This window comes from Acromyrmex echinatior, chromosome 3 (assembly GCF_024713525.1).
Source record: "Acromyrmex echinatior isolate Ae372 chromosome 3, ASM2471352v2, whole genome shotgun sequence".
NCBI lineage: Eukaryota > Metazoa > Arthropoda > Insecta > Hymenoptera > Formicidae > Acromyrmex > Acromyrmex echinatior.
The window spans coordinates 19010534-19035470 of record NC_141854.1 but is presented as its reverse complement, the minus strand read 5'-3'; the positions used below and the strand labels follow the sequence as shown (position 1 = coordinate 19035470).

Sequence of the window (24937 nt, the reverse complement as noted above, 5' to 3'; positions counted from 1 at the left end):
ACGCGCTTCCTGATTTGCCATCGTTCAATACGAGAACTAATAATGTGCTAATCGATTAATTAGGAATGCACTTTCTAGAGCGTCCAATTAAATTACGTTCATTCGGTCCCCATGTGCCATCACTCACGGGCGTTCCCCATTTATTTTCTGCACTGTCGCGCTTCTCGTTTTCTCATTTGCGGTCGATTTCACTCCTTTTAAATCACAATTGCTCGTTAAAGATGAAACTTTATTTTCTCAATTGCAAACCGGATCGATCGTTCGTGAAATGCTTAAAACAAAATTCGAACCTTGCGCAAGCTAATATCACGTTACCGTAATAACAGTGTAACACTTCATCACGCGAATTATATGTTATCGATAATTATTATCATTATTTTGGTATATTTTAGCATACCAAAGAGGATAAGAAGATCAATATTATTATTTTTATAATAGTATTGAAAAAACTGCTTTTTCTAATATAATAATTTAATCTTATTAGATAGTTGTTATACAATATATTGAACGTTCATAATTTATTTTCGAAAGCTTCAACTATATAAACTTGTTGAGATAAATATTAGCAATTTGAATGCAACATTTTTTTTAACAAATAAAAGATTTATACTAGAAATATTTTGTCAAAAATAAATCTTTTGTTTCAATGTTCAACAATTTATTTAACGGCACATTTATAAATTACAACTGTTAAAATTATTTAAATAAATATCTCAATATTTTCAAAAAGGGAGAGAGAAAGAAACTTTATAAAGTAATTTAGCTAGATATCAAAACAAATATTAAAGACCTAAATCAAATTAACCGTAAATTACTATTATTCCTATTATTTTGGTAACGAAAATTCGATGCTGCTGAAACTGTTAATAGCGCCAATCAGCAAATACTCAGCAAGAGTTGTGGAACAAAACAGCGAACGACTTTGTAGTCACCGCATTCGCTTTCCATCGGCACTAACGGCCAGTTTCGCAAACTCGGATATCCGCCAGCGGGTAGAAACCATTTTCAGCGTAGCTAACAGAACTGAGAAAATTGTGCCTGATGATGATCGTATTTAATGGCGGAACCAATTGTTTGATATCTCTGTTACGCCAGAACCCCCTTCATCCTGTCTTCCCCCACAGTTCTTCCTTTTTACCTCTTCATTCTAATCCACGATTTGATGAAAAACCAAATGCAGTGGAAAGATGATGCGGAATTCATGAGAAAGGCTCGCACCGTTTCCGACGAATCTTGATGTTGCACCTGGCTCTTATATGTAGCCGCAGGTTGTACTAATACTTTCACAGTCACGATTTTTATCGTGCCTGACTTTTTATCAAATGTGAAACTATATTATAAGCAAAACTAGGCAAATATCTATTGCCTCTGGATATTTACATATCCATCTTTATGGTACTATAAGATTTTATGCAAAAATGAATAAAATATTTATATACTCGGGAATATATTTTATGAAATAATTGCACTCACTATTAATGAAATTATGTATGTGTGCTGTAGTAACAGCTTAAAATTTCTCACTTTTCTTTTTTGTTCTTTTCGCGGCAATTAAATATTATCACTCCATCGCAAAAAAATTGCCTGAAGTTATTATAAGTAATATAAATTTATTTAATATCATAGGAAAAAATGAGTTAAAAGAATTAATTAACTTTCAATTATGGAGCCCTGTAAATTCCATCAATTACTGAATCGACAAGTGAAATCTCAATAAAGTCAAAATGAGATATAACGAAATGAGAGCAATAAATTAAACGAGAGCAAAAGCGAGGCGCGTGCACGAGTTATTAAAATCTCGAGGAGACAGTCAAAAAAAATCGCAATATACGATGCACTGAGTTATTAGTTAATTCTGTTCGCCATCGCAAATATTTTCTTCATTTGCAACATACAATCACTTATCAAATTTTAATCTCAAAACCGATCTATATAAAAAATTAAAAAATATTGTAATTCTTTTTGAAATCTGTGGTCGCGTAAAAATAAATTTTTCAAAAATTCATGATATTGAAAGAATGATTAACATAGTGATCATCCTTTTTATATAATCAGCTTCACTTACAATGAGTTACACGGAATTCAACGGGGTTGTCCGTTACGGTGAGAGCGCGGATCAAGATTCCAGCGGCTCGCTTTACACTTTAGTTTCATAAGGAAACGTCCGAAGCGAGTTGCTATTTAACTAAATCACAGTGCTCGCATAGAGAAAACTATCGAGCATATCGCATGCCACGCCAAGATATGTTCGTGCATCTAAACGGTCGGAGTGATCTAAAATTCCGCGAAAATACGCCAAAAAAAGGAAATCCCTTGGCGAAGAGCGTCGCTCTTCGCGCGATCGCGCAATCCCCGCGCATTAAAATCCGTTGGCAAATCCGAAATGCCGATCAATTTTTCTCCTCTCTCGATATCCCCGCGAACGTTATCGGCCCCAATTGTCGGGCTCGCCGGGCCGGAAAAGCAAGTAAAAAACTACGAGGTGGAAGTTAGTTTCGCTTGGTCAGATCCGAACACCGTCTCGTTACTCAATTCCGAAACGACCGATCTTGATGTAACAGTGACGGAACTGTATACTGATTACGTAACAGTTTCTCGACAGTTTTTGCGGGATGATAATAAATTGCTTCTCGCCAGCACCTTTCGATGCCCCTCTAATTCTTCGTGATCGTGAACGTCTTAGCCACGTTTCTCGAAAATGGCGAGAAAGAATAGATATTTGTAACATTTTTATTATAATAGTCATCGATCCTTTTTGACGATTTCGAGCCTATTCACGGATTGTAAAAGTATAACCGTACGAGTGAACCTTAATCCCTCCATTTCAGTTAAAAAAGTTAAGAATATATTAGCCGATAAGACCGTTGATGCGCTTTATACAAGCGCGCTTCCGAGTAAATGAGACAACAGATCCCGAAGATTAATGATCGCGATTGGTTGCGAAGTCTCCGTGAGACGTGATGAATCATGAAATTCGAAATGTTTCTCTACAATAATCGTCTTATTACTTAGCTGCCATTTGACTCCTCAATTAAGGAAGATTGTTTTCATGTTAATCGATTCGAAAAGGTGGATTTTAATTTCCCGTTGAGATAACACATCGAAGTAGAAAAAAAAAGGACATTTGCGTGTTGCATGAAAATTATTAGGAGGATACTGTGAAATGCCTCACATAAAAGTGGGCACTGTTACTTCCAAACGTGTCTGATCCGAGCCTGTCGGTTTCCACTTCCAAGAAGCTGCCGCGCGATTAGAACCGATTTACACGGATTGACTACGATCGTCTCGCGCTGTCTCTCAACTGTCGGTTTATGCGTAACGTCGCTAGTGAATTAAAGAGCCATTCATTTACTTCTCTAGAAAAATAGAATCCTCCGACACGACGTGTACATAATTCATTTTAACACATTGGAACATCCACAAATCTCAGCCGAGACAGAGACACGTAAAAAAGGCACAAGATAGATTTTAACTGTATATTAAAAGGCTCTCTATTAACCGTAGCGAAAAGAATATGTTTGAGGACGTCGTAAATTATCAATCACTAGTGAATTAATGTGTTTGTTAATACGACAAAGGTGCATTTATATTTTATAATTCATTAGCTCAATCAATTTCCAGCTGTATTGAAGGGAGAAAATTATTATATTAAAAATATTAATGTATTTTATAAATGACAACTACATGTTTGTAGAAAGATATACAATTTGTTGAATTCATAGATCTTCGGAAAGTTTATGAAGTAGAAGCATCATAAACGAGCAGCAAATCACTGAAAGTGCTTCATTCATTTTCGAACAAGCAGCTACATGTTCAAAAATATAAAAAACGTTTTATATAATCGCATTATCAGGCAAATCGTACAGAGAGATATGTTTTCGACCTAACTGTAGTTTCCAAGTGATCTATGAAAGAACCCAAAGAGATGGAACGTCCATATATGTCCATATATGTCCATATGTATCTATGTTTTCTAAACGTATCTAATCTTTTATAACTACTCAGGAAACGTTTATAAAACCAACATGCGGTACTCGGGAATCACGCGGAAGATCGATTGCGTGCAAAAAGTTGATTTGCGGTGCGAGCAACGCGAGATCTTCCGAGGGAAACAAATCGTTGCCGAAGGAGGAGCGTATTTATGGGCGGACATAACGATGATACGATATCGGACGACAATGCCGACGTTTGCGCGCGTTATTGGCAAGACTCCGATTACGATAACGTCTGTAAAGGCATGAGAGTCAAGCGGGGAAACGCGCGTGGGCGCCGCACATGTCAGCTCCCGGAGTACAATCTAAGACACATTCAGTCTTTTACGTCGCGGAATCATAAATAATCATTGTCGGATTACCGGCGGATGCCACCGTACACGCGTGTGCATGTACCTCTCGATGTAAGTTGTCGGCGAATTAATTTCTTGCGGCGCGGCACGGCGCTGAGCCGCCTCATATAACGCGCGAGATCCGTGAATAATGAATAACGCCGAGGACTGCCAGCCGAACCGAGAAAGCGACGTTTAAAAGTTTTAAACGCTACGCATTCGATGCGTGGAGTCTTTGAAAGCACACCGCGAAACCTTTCACCATGCGTTCCCCTTCGTGGATTATTTACCACCTGTTACTCACTGGGTGTGTGCGTTAATCAGACCGCGAATCCAAAACGAAGACAACAGAAGCGATGGCCTTCCCCCTTTGAGAGTATTTAAATTAATCTCTGTGGAAAATTGATGTCCGATTTGTATAATCATTTGTATAAGTTATTTATCGTCACAGTCTACTGTATTTTAATAATGTATAACGCTCTCTTAAAAATTATTAAAAAAGAAACACGTTTTTGAAGTTATTACTATGAATGAATTAAGTAAAGTCTTAATCATTAAAAGTGAATTAACTTAGTTCTCGACTGGCAATGTTGGACTTTAAAGGCACAGTTGATTTTTTTATTGTAAATTCTGGTAAATTTGTAAATAAAAAATACAATCCACACTTCTATTATAGTAAAAAATTCATTGTTAAAGCTTTTCACAAACTGTATGTAAATTTTTTTTCAACTAAATTTTTAGGTAAAAATGTTTTTATACAATATAAAAATGGAATGATATAAAAATCTACATTAAAGTTTGAAAATCTATATTGCGGGCAAAGACGAAAATTTTCTGTTAAATAGTTTTTTCTTTTCTGGGAAACATGATTTTTTTATCTTCTAATGTAAAAGAGAAATATATTCCTTCTATATTTTTTTCGACAAGTCGAAATTATTTTACGCTTAAAACACATACAAAATATCTTTAAAAATTGCAAATTTATTTTATTTACATTGAAGAGATTTATTATAAATAATAAGTCAATTTTGTAAACAAGTCAATTTTATTATGAATGCAATGAATGATAGATTTATTAGACATTTTCTAAGAATCAAAATTAATGTTCTTGTGATTATCGCTGGGAAATATTCTCAATTTGTTCCCGGCTTTAATATAGCGGTAAAATGGTCCGCGATTTGCATGCGTATCTCCTTTGTATCCTTTGTTTACATCCTTTCACCATGAGACGCCAAACGGCGCGTCGCGCACGCGTTCCGATGAATCATAGCGGCTAATGAGCCCGATAAACTTCGCGTAGTAACGATTTTTCTTTATGATGAAGAAGACGTTCTGCGCGTTACGTGATCGCGCCACGTCATATCTCCGGTCTTTATAATACTGCCAAAGGGGCAATGCTCGTCGTCGCTAACACGATAATGAGATAAACGCGGGAGGAAGCGGAGAGAAATTATTTACTTGTACTTCGCTCTCTTTCAACGTAATGAATACGTTTCTTTCAAGCCGAGTGGTCAGTTTTTCGCATTACGCGCGTCGTTACACGTATTTCCCAAGCTTCTAAAGAGCCGATACGCATTTCCAGTAATATAGTAATAAGGTAATTGGACAAGACTCTCGGTAACATGAACGCCAGCGGCGAGAACGCACTTGCACCCTTCTATAAATCACTTCTCATAAGGAGAGAAACACGCGATTAAAGTGTATTACTTTTTGGAGAGAATTTATGAAATAAGCTATTAATTGATGATATAAATAAAAATTGTGATATTTTTATTTTATTTCAACTACTCGCAATTAATAATACTTTTACTATTTTTTATATTGTCATTATTAAATATCCATTTCTATCAGTATTATCTTGTATTACATACAACTTTTTTAGAGAACTTTATAAAAAATTAATCTTTATAAAGTATTTTATGAAAATCTCATTAATTTAATGAAATTAAATCAATTAGAGGCATTTTAATTAAAAATATTAAAAGCAACATTAAAAACTACATCTGCTTAAATATTTTAGAAGATTTAAATAAAAACATATAATTATAGAAAAGAATCCTTGAAGCCTTTAAAGAAAGTTTGTACCGACATTTATGGAACTTTCTACGAAAACCTCCATCCGCATTCGTTTACAAGGACAATATTAAAATAATTGTGTCTTCCTCCTGGCGGCAGAGAAATCATAAAAATATTCAAGCGCGGCTCCTCCCCTTACAAGACTAATTTGATCGTGACTGTTTCTCGCACACAGCGAGTAATATTTTCGCGTCGCGCAATGTATCAATTTAGCTACGTATGTCGCACTTTATCTCCGACAAGGCTGTGCTTAAAGCGGCCCGCGTCGTAATTAAATGCCAGCACTTCTTAACCGGCTTATCGGTAGGAACGATCGCGGATCCCACGCGCGGAGAGCGAGGAAGGATTCGAATCGATACTTTTTATTTTTTTTTTTCCTCTTCTTTAATTCCGCCCGTGCCAACCTTAGGAGCGTAGACGGAAGAGACTTGCAGAGAGAAATTGTGTCGGCGAATAAAAAAACGGCCGATTGAAATCTTGCGATCCGACAACATAACCGAGCGACTTATCTTGTTAGGGTAACGAATGACGAATTCGTTGAACGGACTGTAAATTTCAGTGAGTACAAGTATATGCGTACGTGAATTTATCGCGCACTCGTGCGAAATATGAATCTTTCTCCAAGACATCTTAAAAAGCATGAAAGGTACGCTTGTTTGTAAGTTCTCCGGAGATACCGTTTGCAAGCGGAATTTATTTACTACTCTGAGAAATATTATTTAAGTGTTATTTGAATTTTACACTTTTACGAAAAGAGCAATTATAACCCAATCTCTTAAATTAAATAATTTTTTATTATTTTTTATTAATTTTTTGATTATTATCTCTATGCCAAATTGTAACTCAATTCATTCAAATTGCTTAGTCTTAACGTTCATATTAACTTATGTGTATTTAGTAAATAATAAACTAAATTTGAATTAAATTCAATACATTTCTTAAGTTAAATTGTTTAACTTTATTTGTTTTAGTTAAATCAACGACATATCGAGTTGGAACAATAACGATCTATAGAAATGATAGAAAAAAAACTCAAATTAACATTCTGAATTTAACAGCGTAGTACAAAAATTATTTAGAATACCTGCAAATTATAAATAATCTAATAATACCATGAATTAAGCGCAGAAATTGTATTACAAGTAAAAAAAAAGGAAAAGTAGCGAAAAATCGCAATGGTGAAATTAAGATCACATAATATTTCTGAAAATGTTAGAGGGGAGCGATTCAATGAAGATTTCGCTGCCACGAAGTGCATTAAGATCCGCCTATTATGCACGCAAAGAAAATTGGCGCTTCCTTCTTTTGGTCCCGCTCTCTTCTTTCTTTGCGACCGAAGAAAGAGAGGAATTACGTCACGCGAGAAAAAACGGCCGATTAAAATCGTCTCCGTGCTCGACAAGCGACCAGGGACGTGTCTCGTTTGGATAACAAGTAGTGGATAAATATACGTTATATGACCGGCATTTATAGCGTCACACACGGGAATTAATTAAAGTGAAAATAATCGTCGCGATTCGCAAAGGTACGATTATATATTGACGTTGTATACTGGGATGTAACTACTTTTGTTCAATAAAAATAAGAATAACTTGTGAATTTCACCAATAAAGGCATGCTACATCACGTATATATGCATGCATTCATAAATTCTTATGTGGACGTATAATTAGTAAATAAGAGATTTTTATATTTATAGAATCATTAAAATTTGGCATTTATATATAATTTATTTCAAATGATTTATATCTGAATCTCTTCTCATAAAATTATTCTAAGAAAGAACTCTATCGTATTGCATGTGATATAAGTTTACATTCGTATCGAGACGTATTCGATAGAAATTCGCGCAATACCGAGATACATACGGCCCTGGAAGAGCACTTATCGCACACGTAGGTGAATGTCGGCAGAGAAATCATACCAGCAAGGACGACGTAGTGAGAGAAAAAGCAGGACAGGGTGAGCGGACTGAGCGCGAAAGAGATACAAACCACGCCCGGGCTCATCCCGACTTTCTAGAAACCGAAAACTGGATCGCGACTACCAACATCTCGGGAGATCTCGTGAACGTCAGTCCTGGTTGATTCACGTAACAGACATCAGTCCTCGCCGCGACCGCACTCCTCTTTCTTTTGCTCTTATTTCTCCTCCCGTTCCGCGTAACCGGCTACCATTTCCCGTGGACATTACTCACTCTCGGCCGCTCGGAGAAACTCCGTTCGACGCAGAGAGAAAAAATCTGAGATTTTTGTTAAAAGGAATTTAATCAAAATCGATCGAGGAGTATAAAGGAATTTAATCAAAATCGATCGCTGAATCATGGAAATATATCTGTCAATATTCTATTTCTGAATTATTTCAGACATTTGCGCATTATTTTTCAGCAAAAATCAAATTTGATTTTTGAAATCTTTCATCTCTCAAATAACTGTAAAATAGAATATTTTTTTATAAATAATTAACAAACTTTGAATTCATGAAGTTAGCACGTTATTTATTTCCGCAAAAAATGCGAAACTTTTTTTTATTTTTATGTAAAACTGTAGGACTATGAAAAGTGCTACTGTAAATATCTTTTTTATATTAATAATACAAATACAATATCGTGTTAACTTCGCAGGTACTGACGTTAAAGTATCCGTGAAGTTAGCACGACATTCTGTTAATATAAAGAAACTAACTTTACAGTTCCAGTAACACTTTTCATGGTTCTACAATTATGTGTAAAAAAAGTTTCGCATTTTTTATGTCACAAAAGTTAAAAATGAAAAAAATGTACTAACTTCGACGTTCTAAAATTATTTTTAGACAGAGTTCAGGCTACATACTTTTAATAATAGTTTTTTTATATTAATACAATATCGTGCTAATTTCACCAATACTGAATTCTCGAAATAATGACGTACTCAGCAAAAAAAGCAGTTTTGTAACTATTGCATAATTTTTTAATGATTGGTTTATATATTTAAATTCAATGAGAAACTAAGATCAGACCAATCATATTAAAAAATTTTACATTCGAGTTGTAAAATTGTTTCTTCTACTGAGCGCAACTTGTAGAACATTATTAGCGATTGAAGAGAATTATAGCAATGCATCTGAAAACCTGAAAGCAATCTCGACTCCACTCCTTCGTTTGCTAAATCGTATTGTCAAAAAGTTTAAATCAAGCAACTCGATCCCAGGTTACAAGCATCTCGCCAGGTTATATTATCTTCTCAAATTCGACAGGGCGTCGCCCGAGGATGCGTCTGGCTCAAGTCGCGCGAAAGTTTCTCCTTGCGGAGTATTATTACAGGAAACAAGGGAAAGTACATGTAAATCGGACTTAATCGACCGCATCTCTCGCCGGACAACGCACACGCTCCATTACTATCACTTTCCGCGCGCGAAAAGCTAGGCGGCGACGACATCGTAGAAAAATCGATCGTCGCGATCGGGCATCGTGTTGCACATCTTACGCGTTTACTTTCGACTTCGAACCCAAGACGCAAGGAATTCTTCTTAATTAACTTATAATTAACGCTTTTCACTGTTATCGTCAGACGAGCGAGATTTTTGCGCTCGTCCGCGCCTTTTACGCCTCATGTCGCCGCTCTTTTTCCGTCTCACCCTCCCGGCCATACTGACTGCACAACGAGCAGATTTCTCTTTCGCCGAAGTGGACAACCGAAGAGCAGATTAGAGTTTCTGGTTTGTAACTGGATCAGTTCGAGCGCGACGAGCGCAACGTACACGATCACTGAACGATCGCGATCTTCGAGATACAGACGTATTTACGGCTCGATGGAAGCCATTAAATCATTGCATTAATTGCTTATATCTGCGATATAAGAGATTTTCCATATCATATTTGCATATTAAGAGCTCATAAGTAAACGCAATTAACAATTATCTCATTATAAAACACTCTCTCTTTCTCTTTTCTTTCCATTCGTTCTCTTTTTTTCTTTTTTCTTGTAATAATATAGTTACTTCTTTATGTACTTCTTTTATTTTGAAAGATTTTAATTTTTAGTTTTTACAGAATAATTCATAAATAATTGCTAAATAAAATAGGTCTATTTATAGTAATACATGTTGATTTTCTAATTCTTATATAACCCTATTATTTATATATTTTAAATATATAAGAAGATAATATATATATATATGTATATATGTGTGTGTGTATTTAGATATATAATATCGTAACAGTTATATTTCTAATTTTTGTATTAATTATATTGATAATTCATTTGGATTTGTTTATTTGGATTTGTTTTATTTTACTAGACTTCATAACATTTCCATTGCATTAATTATTAGAATTTATATTGGGTGCTTCACTCTTTATATTTTATATTTATTTATTAATTTACTGTCGAAAAAATTAATAACTATACATAGTCACGTGAAATATAATTGCGATATGTAATATAATAGAACCTTTCTTGTTTCTACGTTTAGCTCGGTAGCACGTGGCGATTGAAGATAAAATATACTTGCCTTCTTGCCACGCGCGGATAGAGACATCAATGCTCGCAAGAACGTGCGGAAAGCGGTGATCCCGGCATAGCTGCGTCACTTTCAATCGACGAATCGACTTATCACGAAGCGATCTCTCTGCAGAATATTATAAACAAAAAAACTTTTTTTTTTTCTTTATAAACTAAAAATACTCCACGGACGACAGGAAGTACGTCGATAATTATTGTAATTAGCAAGTAATCATAACAGAAAGAAAAAAATATAAGTACTCGTTGCGTGAATTATGAAATTACACGTCGAATTATTTCCATCTTGTTTACGTTTTAAATTTAATCTATATTCTAGCAATATATAAATGTAGTACATCGTAACATTAATATACAACTTATTATACATTCGAAACTTCTGTATTTCTTGTTTATCTTATCCACGTACATTTATTGTATTATTTCTTTTTTATGTATTTATCTCATGTCTCATGTCTCTTATCTCTTGTTCTCTAAGACATGAACTAATCGATAACCTGTGTATATTAAATCGACAAGTTATACAAACACGATATCCCTTTCGGATTGTTACAGATATCGTTATACTTTATTACATCGCGGAAGAACTTACGGTATCCATTCGCTGACGAGCGAAACGGAAAAAATCCAAGCAAAATTAATTGCGCGTATGATCACGATCCATTAATAAAATTCTGTCAATTAGCGGGCGCTATGGAGTCCGAAGCACGTGCCAGAGTGAAACAGTACAGCGTTTAGAAACAAGGCATAAAATGAGAGAGAGAGAGAGAGAGAGAGAGAGAGAGAGAGAGAGAGAGAAAGGCTCGACTGAATGATCCATAATATGAGATTGTAAAAATTTGATAGACACATCTTACGTATCTGGCAGGTGTTCCTACTTCATCTACACATTTTTTTCTATCCCCGACGTCTGACGTCAAATAGTAAAAATGCGTGCAGGTCGATTTGCCCAGGAGATCGATTTCTTCGGCTTCTAAAATCTTCACCATAGCCTTAGGCCGAAGACACATTTATCATGACACGATTGATGCCTTGATTTATCGAATCTCGTTGCATTCCCTCTCTTTGCCTTTCTATCTTTTTTCACTCTCTCTTTCTCTCCCTATCTCTCTCTGCCTCTTTCGCGCTACGATTGGCAACGATTCACAATTATGTCGATCGAGAAAGGAGAGAGATAGAGTGAGTGAGTGAGTGAGTGAGTGAGAGAGAGAGAGAGAGAGAGAGAGAGAAAGAGAGAAGGAGATCCTTTCACTAATGTTTCCAAATAGCGTCGTTTTCTAGCGACCTTACAACGCTTCTCTATTCTTCTTAGCTTGCTAATCTGATTCTAGAAAGAAAGTCCGGCACGATGGGGGTTTTTGATTTATGAAGCGCAAACGGTGAGACTTGCTTCGTCAACTGGTCGATGTTACGCGATATGTATCTTCAATAATCAGTTATGTCTATCTAAAGATGCTATAGATTAGTATATTCAATTATTTTTGATTGACGTTTTGAATGTCGTAATCGGATATGACCTTAAAATTGGTCTATGCTGCATGTCTACTTTGCTCAATAACATATTTTATTATTTTTATTATTGTCTTACCAACTTCAAACTTTTACTATTCCTTATGAAATTGATACCTATATTCGTATTTTATCAGATAATATTTTATATATTTATATAAAATATAGGTCGAAATAAAAGAAAAGAACTTATCCTTGCTAAGATTTTTTTATTAATTAATCACAGTATGACTCTGGTACACATGTAACTTGGATACACAACGCGAAAAATAATTATCTTTTCGAATCTGTCTGCGGTTTACTTGCTAGTAAAACAACATGATTTTACTTCAAATCCTTTAAGCATCTATTAACACATCAGAAGTTGTTGTTTTATTATACAAATACTGATTTGAGAAACAAATACTAATTTGAGAAACAAATACTAATATCGAACCATTTGAAGGTCGAACAGTACGAAATCAAATCTTCCATTATATCTGATTTTTGCTTCACTTTGTTTACCAAAAATATATTAAATACATATAAGTTTTATAATTTCTAATTATATTATATTTTATAAAATTACTTTCCCATTTAAACAAAAAATATTTTTTTAATTTGAAAAAAGATATAATTTTTTCAAAATAATTAAGCATGTAATATATTCCATGTTTCAGATTACCCCAAACGGAGAGCAGGAGCAAGGCCGAGTGATAGAGGCAGTGTGATGAGCGGATACTTCGGTAGCATCACCCTGCCCCCGACGTTGCTGCACGATCCGAAGTATCCTCCAGCCATGCGGGAGAAGGATTCGAGTCCGAGAAAGATGCCGGGCCATATAAGCCCAAAGCAAGCCAGCATTTATCCCCTGAGCGTCCGTGTACCGGACGTTGAGGAGCTGCCATACGATCTCAGTCACGGTCACGGTCGCGGTCTGTCAAGCCCGACGAATCAGCAACAGCAACAGCCGCACATGAGTCCCGCGGCCAGACCGCCCCAGCCTCATCACCAGGATGAGCTCGACTGCGAGCCGCTCGATCTCCGTGTCGATCATAAGAAGGAGCGGCTCAGGGATGAGAACCAGAATGAGATCGAAGTTTTGAATCAGAACAGTCTGGGTGGCGGTTTACCTTATCACACGGTGCTCTTCCCTCAACATCACGCGATGCATCCGCTGGTACTGGAGGCGATGTACAGGTCACATCATCACAGCTCGCCGGTGCCCGATCTGCCAAAGATCCAAGTTAGAGCGCTCCCCACAATGGTACCTTTGCCGCCTAACAGATTCTCCTCGACTTCATCATCCACATCCTCTTCGTCTTCGTCGCAACCGACCGCGAGAGCCGTCAGTCCGGTCATCGGTCAACAATCCCAGCATCAACAGAATCATCCCTCGCAACAGCAGCAACAGCAGCAACAGCAACAGCCGCAACAACAAAGCTCAAGTTTGCCACCTTATTCGATCAGCGTGCAAGCCGGTCTCAAGCCCAAGGACAGATATTCCTGCAAATTCTGCGGCAAGGTCTTTCCTAGATCGGCGAACCTGACGAGACACCTGAGAACGCACACCGGCGAGCAGCCGTACAAATGCAAGTACTGCGAAAGAAGCTTCAGCATCTCCAGTAACCTTCAGCGTCACGTCAGAAATATCCATAACAAGGAGAAACCATTCAAGTGTCCGCTCTGCGAGAGATGCTTCGGCCAACAAACCAATCTGGATCGTCATCTAAAGAAGCATGACGCGGATGGGCCGACGATACTGGATGAGGTCAGATCGAGGTATCACGGTCAATTGCCACGGGCCGACGATTCCTACTTCGAGGAGATCCGCAGCTTTATGGGAAAGATCACCTCGCAAAGACAGGGTATACCATATTTCCCTAGTCTGCTGGGTCACTCAACCGATGACTTTAGAAATGATAAACAGCAGCTACAGCTGGAGGAAAAACGAGGCGACTCGTCGTATTTCAGTGACCGGGACAATCTCAGTTCAAGGTCGAGCAGTACGGCCAGCAGGCCGGAGAGCGTCCAGGAAGAACAAAGGGAAGTCAATTCGCCGCCACTCTCTCCCGGCAACAACACCTGAATCCTAGGGCGCGACCATCAGCATGGTAATCCAGTTAAGAAAGATTTTCGTCAGTTCGTCAGAGCATAGTGGAATCAACAAAAGAAAATCGGATATTTTAGCAGTCGAAATCGATTAAGAAAAGCTTGAAAAAAATTAAACTTCTAAATAATTCCACAACAATATCGCTGCGAGGAACTATTTTATTTACGGTGATCCTAGATTAGTTTGTAACTACATTACGAGAGAATCCATTCTTCATAAAAATTCCTATAAGTCGAAACGCAAAGCTAAACCGACGGGATCTGTGAAGAAAAAAAAGTGATCTATATTCATAAAGATAAATCCTAAAGATGAAACCTTTGCTCAAGATGGCGAGCAACAGTCGAATCAGTTTTTTATTCTAGATTTTAATAATTACGGATTTTGAAACAAATTACAGTTGAAGAATTAATATACGTAGATTAATACGTAGATTCAATTCGCTATGAAAAAAGCTGAAAATTAAAACATGGTGCCTTGAAGAAACATGTGCCTAATATACTAAGATGTATCGTCCTTTGATTCTGAAGAATAGATCGAATCGGGTCGATATAAAAAGCCTTAATAATAAAGTTAGATACACAATTAACTTACACTAAATATCGTACAATACTAGAATCTTAGACTTTAACGCGTGCTTGAGTGAGCCAAAAAGTCATAGAGAAAAGTCATAGGAATATGACCGTAATTTATAGATCGATTTATGAAAATGAAAGAAAAATGCAGAAAATATCTAATGTGGACTTTCACTTTATAAGAGAAGATATGAACGTATCTTTCATGTTTTGATCCATAAAAAATTGATGTTTTATTTTGTTAATTGTGTATTACTACATTCAATTTTATTAAAATATACATTCTGTAATATGAAATGTGTAATGAATTATTATACGTGTTAAATTTTTGTTTTTTCAATAAGATAAAAATTGTACTTGATATTACAAATTTATACATTAACATCTTTCATAGATTTTTGTTTTACTTCAAATATATCCCAGTATTTGTATCTTCTCTTTTATATTTCTCACATACACGCTCAATATTAATTATAAGGAGCATTTTATCGATTCTACTCTCTTCACAAGAACTATCAACAGAATGACATATATGAGACATAATTTATTTATGCTTGAAGGCTGTCGCAATCTTCCTATTTACTTACCGAGAACTTTAATAAATGAATTTAACTGCCATCTCTCATCATCTAAGTTTGAATCGTTATAATACAAAGTTTTTTATAAATATCGGATAAAAATATGAATTACATCAGCTGACCAATATTATTCGCAAATGTTAAGAAAATCCTACGAAAAAACGACATTGTTCTTAAATTACATTAAGCCGCGCTACAAATTACGATGGTATAATGCGTGACTAATTTGTAAAGAAGAAAGGATAGCACGGAAAAAAGTGCCGGCACTGTAATTAAGGCCGTTGCAATCCTTTCGATTGTCCCTACACTTTTCCACCTTTCACGACGCATTCCATTCGCGCGACGGGTTCAGCTCGAAGTTACAGAAATCTGATTTCGAGATCAACACAAAGTATCATCCGAGGAAATTGTACGCGGACGATTCAATCATAGAATAAATGTCATGAATAAATTTTTTCAAATACCAATAAATACCAATAAATATACATATAACGGTAAATATAAAAAATTGCAATGGTAAAAAAAATTCGTAATAAGCTGACGTACAATAAATTTTTTTTAATAATATAACATTTATCGCTAATGTAAAATCAACAAATCGCATAGTTACAAGAAAAAAGTGATATATCCATATTATAAAATGTCCGATTTAATATTTATCTTTTGCGTCACCGCATGCAATGTCAAGCTTAAATCATCGCGTTGTGTGTCGCAAGATTCGCGAATATCAAACGGAATGTCAAAAGGATTTACGATTAGAAGTTGACGAAAAAAAAATTGAATCGGAAGGAAAAATTCAGAAGAACGTCGGGACAATTCGCTTCGGCTGAAAACGCCATTGATGGGTTCGATTTTACGACCTAGAAAGTGAATTTCAGCGCTTGGGCGACTCGGGTGCCTTCGAGCATAATCGGCGAATCGCGAAATTGTCAGATCCAATGATCCGCTGAGGAAGCTGGATAATAAAATAGTGTTTAGAAATCGATGGGCGGATCTCCGTGCGCCGATCTTGCCGCTGATCGGCGGCGTGTTGGGAAATCGGAAGAGCTCGGAAAGTTCGTCGCACTCCGCGTACCTCGGATCATTAAGTTTTCAATCGTGGAAGTCGGTGACGCGAAGATATACCGGGTATTATCGTCACGAAATGAAATACCTAGATGAAGTACCTAGATCACGTTTCCCAATCTTCTTTCAACATATTGAGATACATTCTAATACACAAACCACTGGAACATCCGTAAACGTGTATAATTGTCGTCGTTAATTGAATGAGAATAATTAAAGTTTGTTTCAAGAATTAACCAAAGCGACAATTACGTTTACTTTCCAATCGAAATTCTGTGAAGCGTCTGAAGGCAGATGATGAAGTGTCGCTACTCTGAAGAAGCGGAAGAGAACTAAAAGACTCCATATTTCTTCATCTCTGAAACTAATAATTCGCAGCGGGAAAAGAAATCGATAGCAGCAGTCATTTAATATGTAATTATCACACCGGTGGAGAGACGCAATCATTACAGCGACGCGATCCCATCCGAATCTAAATCACGAACTTAACGAACTTCACGATACTCATACGCACGGTTTGAAATTGTAATCTGTCTACTATATCATGTGATTTTTAAAACGTTTAATCCTGTCGCTCGGGAATTAAATAAGAACACAAGTGAGAATTTATTGATATTAATTTCCGCGCGCGCGCGTTAACGTTTTCCTTATTACGCTTTAAACGCCTAAACTGTAGAAGAAATTAACGGGAAAATATATACCGCCATATAATATCTAATCGCATTAACGTAGATTGCTGCTGACACATCTCGTTAGGCGGCTTTTTTCGCGGCTGGCAAATGACAGCGGGATGTAGAAACGCCAGGCGTTTCTGCTCCGCTCGTCGACCGTAATGCTTTGTTTGCGACTAACGTGTCGGGAAACGATATCCGCCGATATGCAGCGTGTTCGCGGGATCGAGCAAAAACTCACGGCAGCGAACGGGTATCATTCCGGCCGGCATTTCTGGCGAACGGCGAACGGTGCGAAATCTCTCGAGGTTCTCATCGAACCGCGGAAACGTCTACGGTGAAGAAAGGACCCGATCTGAAACTGACGCGCCGCGCGGAATCTCTATACGGCGTGGAAAAGCCGCGTGCTTCCTGCCGGCGATGATCGGCAAGAAGAGGCGAGTAAACGAGCCGGAGTGCCTGGTAAATCCTATCGCGGGCAATCCCACACGATGATGATATATCCCCTCGTTTCCTGCGGACGGTCGCTGAAAACCGTACCTTGGGTGAAACGATGTAATCGTCTTCCGCTCCTCGAGTCAGGTGCAAATTTATCGGCACTTTCTAGCGAGCGCCGGCATCGCAGGTGCAGGCTCTTCCAGGAGGATCCCTTGATCTTTGGGATTAACCCAATCAATTCCTAGTAGCAAGAGCGTAACGCGGGGAGGTTAAAGGCATAATGGAAGCTAAAGAGAATTGTACGACTGTCTATCCGTCTTGCGTGTGCGCAAGATAGATTTATGTGCGAGAGCGCTTCGTGTGAGGGCAAATCTTAAGGACCTCACGTGTCCAGTGGTTCTTTCTCTCATGTAGAGAAAATGCGAGATCTTGTGTGCGTGAATGCCTTGCGAGATCTTGTGTGCTAGGTCCTTATCGTATGTGTATTATCATCATATGTACGCAAAGATCTTCGTAATGGACGATTGTGGAAGATTGAATGTGTGCAACCTTCGCTAAATCATATTACTAAATTAGAAGACTTGTGGCTTACACGTTGGATGGATACATTTCTGTCTTAGAGTCATCATTGCGTGGCGCACCTTTATTAAAATTGCTTATTGCTATTCTGTTGTATCTTTAGAAATTTTTCTAACAAAAAAAGGCTGTTTCACTTCATCGAAACTAACTTTCTTTCTTTTCTTTTTTCTCCTTTTACATAAAATCTAAAATAAAAAAGATATGTAGAATATCTTATTAAATGTTTTATTAGTTACGGATTGCTTTCGTCGTTGGAATAATCCCGTACGACACGCGATACAACTATTACAAGTGCGAGCTAGGTTTTCTCGAGTTCTATGGAACGCAATTGAAAATCCTACGACGAATCTTAAAAACGGATTAATCACTTTCCGGCTCCTCGGGTGCGAGTTTACTGCGCTTTCTAGATCGTGCCGACACCATCGAAGCGGAAAACAAACAGCACGTCAGTTTCGTGACTGAAAGTGTTATCTCGAGCAACTCCGATTAATTGTCTATGTAGCTGCAATATATATCGATATAATACATCATTTTTTTTATGCAAGCTGTTTCATCGATTGCATTTGTCTCAAGATTCACTTATTATGAAGGTAAAAGAGTCACGATGGCGCGGAAATCGATGCAAATGCATATAAATCAGATTTCGATCTTAAATTTACACTGGAAAACAAAAAATGAGCAAATCAGAATCTTCTGATTGAATCTATTGTACCTAATTGTAATTGAGATATAATTGATATAATCAGAATTTTCTAGATCGTTCATTTTAACCAAAAATTATTCTCAGTGTATAATTGCATTTTTAATCATACAAAAAGGATATAAGCGGTAATGAAAATAAGATCAAGATGACATCTATAAATAAAATTCATTTTAGGAGAAATCATAATGAAGTCATTCGATACGAACGATTTCGCGATGAATTCTTGATATAAAATAATTTCAACTTGATATCATATTGATCTTATTACGGTTGAATATTCTACCTGGATTATTAGTTATTATCGCAAACTCCGCCCGACTACGGCAATCTCAACGGCGAATGAGTCGTCACGTAGAGTTCGCTCGCCATGAAGCGATTTAATCGTCGCTTCCGGTAGGATATTGGGTGCAAATTTATTGGCGCTTTCTAAGCGTGGCATGGAGGTAGGACGCGTAAATCCGACCTTGATTAACCCGATCAGTGATTCGTAACATTGTAATGAGAGTCCAGGGATGACGTGAGCTACAGAGTAGCTCAAGGTGCTCCGCGGTGCATCTCGCATCTGTTGGATGCGTTTTTTCCACGCTCTTCCCACTTCATCGCGCGAGTTCAGCGAAAAACGACCCGCACTTTCTAAGACGCACGGATGCAAACGCGCAGAAAGATCCCGGCGTGCGATAGGGCCGACAATGACTCGTAAACCGCAACATTTTAACGGTGCGCTTCCCCGAAGCAATCCACTTTTGCACCGCGGCTCGTAGGGAAGGACATAATAAATACCTACCGGATTATTATTCGAATTGCCGTGGCGGAAAGTGCTGCCGTCCTCCCCGACGATGCTGTGCTGACGAGAATTTAATATCGCCGGATTAAAATTATTGTGCTTTCTACGTACATAAATGATGGTGTCTACGGAGATGCTTTTAAGGATACAAGGAATCTTGAAGAAAAATTTTTGCATTGATTGAGACATCAAAATTTTAGGACAATTTAAATTTTAAATTTTAGCTAGATTTTACAGAAATTTTTTTTGCTAAGAAAATAAGTACATTAAATGTTATACGCGAAGAAAATTTGTCAACTGTTTATGAACACCTGCTAATAAATTTTCTAATCTAATTTCGTCTTCGTCTAACTTAAAATACAATTAAAGGTTATTTAACTTAAAGGCTTCAGTAATCGATATTTTTCATCTTCTATTTTCTCTATTCTATTTTTATATTTATTCTATTTATATACCTTTATACATACATTTTTATATGTTTTCTTTTTTCTTTATTTATTCTATATTTTTTATTTTCTACTTTCTCCAAACACCTGTCTCTGTGTGTGTCAGATTTTAAAATTCGATCTGTCCTCCGATGTGTATTTGTTCATAAATGTACTGAAAGGAACTTTTCTATATTTATTAATAATAAGTTGAACATAATTTCTCGCATTGTATCGCATGTATTTAATATCTTCACTCTTTCCCCGGCAATAACCAATATTAAATACAACAACGTCCGATATTTTTATGCTCCCTCGAATTTCTACTCGTCTTTTCATATTCCTATTTTTTCTTGTTTGATCCCGCCGGCGAATTCCTCATTTTACTCTTATTATTGACGTTTCGTAACACGGCCTTGCGAACGCTCGATGACTAAGCTCGCACAATGCAGATCTCGGGTGAAGCCCTGGCGAGCACGGGCCCTGTTTCTCTCCTTCACACGCGTACCGATCGCAACCGATGGCCTCGGACCTCTCTTGCGTTACACTTTTGCCACGCCCCGATCGAACGGGTAAGCTCATCGCGAAAGTGAAACGCAATAAAGGAGCCACGCCGAGCGAGAGTCTCACAGTCCTCGCGAAGGCGGAAGAGAGAAAGAAAAGGGGGCTTGACGGGAGAGAGGAAGAGAGACGGAGTGATGGGGAAAAAGAGAGACGTAAGATCCTATCGATCAGAACTTCAAGACCTGGAAATCGGTTTTCTCGCAGCATCCCGCAGTTATCGACGCGCAAAGAGATATTCTTATAATCTCGAGTTTCTTTTAAACGACTATGTCTGACAAATATATAATAATTTTGTGTGAATATAAATTGTCTAAATAAATTTGAATATCCCACGCTCAATTAATTAAATTTAATAAAATGAAAGAAAGGACTTGGAGCAATTACAAAACGTTTAAAAAAGTGTTTTGTAATTTTAATGTTTTAAAATATAGCAACTAACAACTAGCTATTGCTCTAAGTTCTTTCTTTCATTTTATAAATTATCCATCATGCATTCTATACCACGATCATTCATATTTCATAGAAAAAAAATTTGTGATAAGAAGGTGCTTGTGAAACTTCTTAGAAGTCTTTTAATGATTAAGCTACTCAAGTAGTATACACTTATTTTTTAATTGCGGTACAACAACTTATACGTATCCCGGATATGACTATACGGAAAGAACGGTTTTATTGAAATATCTAAAAGTTTAGCTAAATACAGATTTAAAAATAATTTTGACGGAAAAATAATTAAGCTTACTGATTGCTAGAACGTTCAAACTTTTTACGTTGCTCATCATGTTTGGGCTTTGAATGATTGAGAATTATTGTGATGGTCCAACGAAATTATCTTTCAGATCTGAATCTGCCTAAATTTTTAAATATTTCAACATCAGGTAATTCTTTTCATCTAATTTTAGATGTATCCTCGCGACAAATCATATTTTAATATCAAGCTCCAGAAAATATTTTACGTTCAAATGTTTCGTCAAAAACGACACGTGAAGATGATACGGGAGATGCGTACCATTTTTGTAATTTAACCAGAGGACTCCTCGAGCGACTCTCGAGAGCTCTCTCATCTCCCGCACCGTCTTCGTCGCCGCGTCAACTCGACTAAATTGCGTCAAGTTCTCGCAGTGCAAGACACGCCTCGCACTTCTCGATCTCATCTCGGGGCTTCTCGTTCCAGTTCGCGTGTATGATTTCACCGGTCACTTACGTCCACTTGCGACACTCTCGGTCATCCGATCTCCGCCGAATTGCGACAGCCGGCAAAGCAAAGATAAAAAAAAAAGGAGAGGAAGAAAGGGAATAGGGAGAGTAGAGGAGAGCGTTTGATCGCCGTTAGGAAACTGTAACGTTTGTCGAGCGTGCGTGAGCTGCGGGTGCTCCTCAGCACGCGAGCCTTATGTTACCTTCGTCAGTTGCGAATCAATAAATTCCGACGACTATAATACATATAAGTGCGTATCGTAACAACGATATTAATGATAAGGATATGTAGAGTGTACGGCACTGTGCCTATGCAAACGTTTTTCACATAAGAGCGTATGTATACATACCTAGAATTCGTATTCGAGGCTCAATCTTAGTTAGACAAAGCCGTTAAGAGTAATGCTGCGATGAGCAATGTGCAATAAGCGTCGAACTTTTCGAGTATTCCCGAAATCTTTTTTGTACAAGATTACATCTTTGTACCACGATCGCGTTGATATTATTCTCAAAATATGAATGTGGATTTAAAATCATGTGATTTCTATAGTTTACTGTTGAAACACCAATATGTTGTGAATTTAACATCATAGATGTAGATTTAATAGTCAAGTAGAATATATAAATTATTATATATTCTATAAAAACGTTAAAACAGTTTCAAAATGACCACCATATACAAGTAAAAGTCATTTTTCAATCATTTACGATTCATTTTAATATTTTGACGTTATCTTTCTTGAGTATCATTAATACCTTGGATTTAAAGGGCGGAGATCTATTTTCAAAGTCTTACAACTTTTTTTTAAATAAGATTTCTTATAATTCGTTATTTCACTGAATTGCTTACTTCAAAATGTGACATTGTTTCGGAGCATTATAATGGCTTTTCCGTCCTATAAAGTCAAAACCCGTTATGTTAAATTCATCATGTCGGTATTTATATCAATACTAATATAATTATATTTAACACCCATGATTGTGCTAAATCTATTTTTTAAAAAGTCACTTTCAGTATGCCACAATTTTATGAAGAATTACTTGGATAACACGACTAAATGAATTATCTCGACAGTAAATGGTATTCAAGAAACGACTTTAAGGGGACATTTACGAGTAAAAGAGAAAATTTCGCGATACGTGGACCAAAGACAGTCTAATCACGCAGCTATGCGTATGCCATCACGACGACGCAACATCTTATTTCGATTAATTTAAGTCCGGCTTAGATTTTTATTATTTTAGTTACGAGAGAGAGAGAGAGAGAGATTTAAATCTAGCCTGTAGCCATCTTTGGGCTCTACCACGATCTCGATCGTTGCTATTCGTCGAATTCTAATAGAATTGTCAATCTGATTCGCATGAGTGTTCGTACTACCATCCTGTAATTATATATAGTCAACCGCGCGCGCGATATGTATTAAGAAAAACTGTATAAATACTATCTTTAATTTTTATATGAGGTATATAGATACAAAAAAAATATATATATACACAAATTTGTGTGTATGTGTGTGTGTGTGTGTATGTGCGTGGTACGTGTGTGTGTGTGTGTATGTGTGTGTGCGTGTGTGTGTGTATGTGCGTGAATATAGATAATATATACATATAAATATAAATCATACCACCACGATTGTGATTTGACCGAGGTTACCGAGTTATACGTACTTTTATTATTAGCCACGGAAATGACGCCGTGTGCCGAGGAAGCTATAAAGCGCTCGTTACCTTTAGAAATAGTATTTAAGGACACACATATACATACACAACACGTACACAAGTTTTCAAACTCAGTTCAATCCCACAGATTCTTCTTATATCTATAGTCAAATATTGAAGAATATAGAAAAATACGCGCAAAGTGCCTTCAATCGGACGAGCGATCGTAGTATTGTTTTATTGTTGCAACGAAGAAGATAAGTTTCCTTTTAATAAATTGTTTATATGTTGCGTGAAAGATTAACGACGTTTTCGTTTACATTTCAATAATTTATTCCTAAAAATAATTGAAAATTTTTCACTTTATTGAAGAAAATTTATTTTTAATTTCGAAATTCTGTATAAAATAACTTCATAAACAATTATTCTCTCATTTTAATTAATGTCTTAAGAACTTAACGTAATATCCTTGTATATCAGAAAAAAATTATTACTCGAATAAAAATTGTAATAATTACAAATTTCTTCACAAATTAATTGTAACTCGCGCTTGCTTGGATTGCTGATTAAAATTATTTTCCGGTATAATCTATTGAACTGTTCAATCCTTGCCATGGCATGAGGACGCGGTTGGCTCATCGAACGGGATGATCGAGTAAAGATGACGTTTGTGAACGATCCTATAATTGTTCGTCACTCCTATTTTCCATATGACATTTATAGTTACGTAGTCACGCCTTTGTGTGTACAGCACAATGATGACTGTATATATGTCAATATGTAATATTTGATGCAAAAATATATATATATATAATGATTCAATATATATAAGGAAGACTTATTTGTGTATTAATTGGATTTACTCTTCACCAAATCCTTTCGAAGCTTTCAACAAGAACATACTAGATTCTTCACTAACAAAAAGAATAACTGATATACATATATAGCGAAAAATGATTTGTTATAATTATTTTTACATGATGTAAGCAGTGCAGTCAATACATTTATTTTCTATATTTATTTTTATATTATATTTACATATATAATTAAGATTATTTTATATTTTTGAAAAAAATCCAAATTTTATTTATTTATTTCCTATATTTTTCGAAAATTTTTTAAGACATATTTATTTCTTCTAAAAATTAATAATTAATGATTCTTTTTTCACAAATTCAATTTTTTTAACGTTTACTCTTGAC

The 24937-nt window shown here is 36.5% G+C and overlaps 1 protein-coding gene across 2 annotated transcripts in view; it reads left to right on the top strand.

The window, feature by feature from the left end:
- Positions 1 to 24937, top strand: part of LOC105148924 (uncharacterized) — a 37766-nt gene that overhangs the window by 10080 nt on the left and 2749 nt on the right. The window contains exon 2 of one of the 2 annotated variants that reach the window (XM_011060994.2): positions 13068 to 14501. In XM_011060994.2, coding sequence (XP_011059296.1) covers positions 13118 to 14476 — 1359 coding nt within the window. In that variant the 5' untranslated portion in view covers positions 13068 to 13117 and the 3' untranslated portion in view covers positions 14477 to 14501. Of the gene's footprint in view, positions 1 to 13067; positions 24585 to 24937 lie in introns of those variants that run through there. The other variant, XM_011060986.2, reaches the window with a different exon arrangement.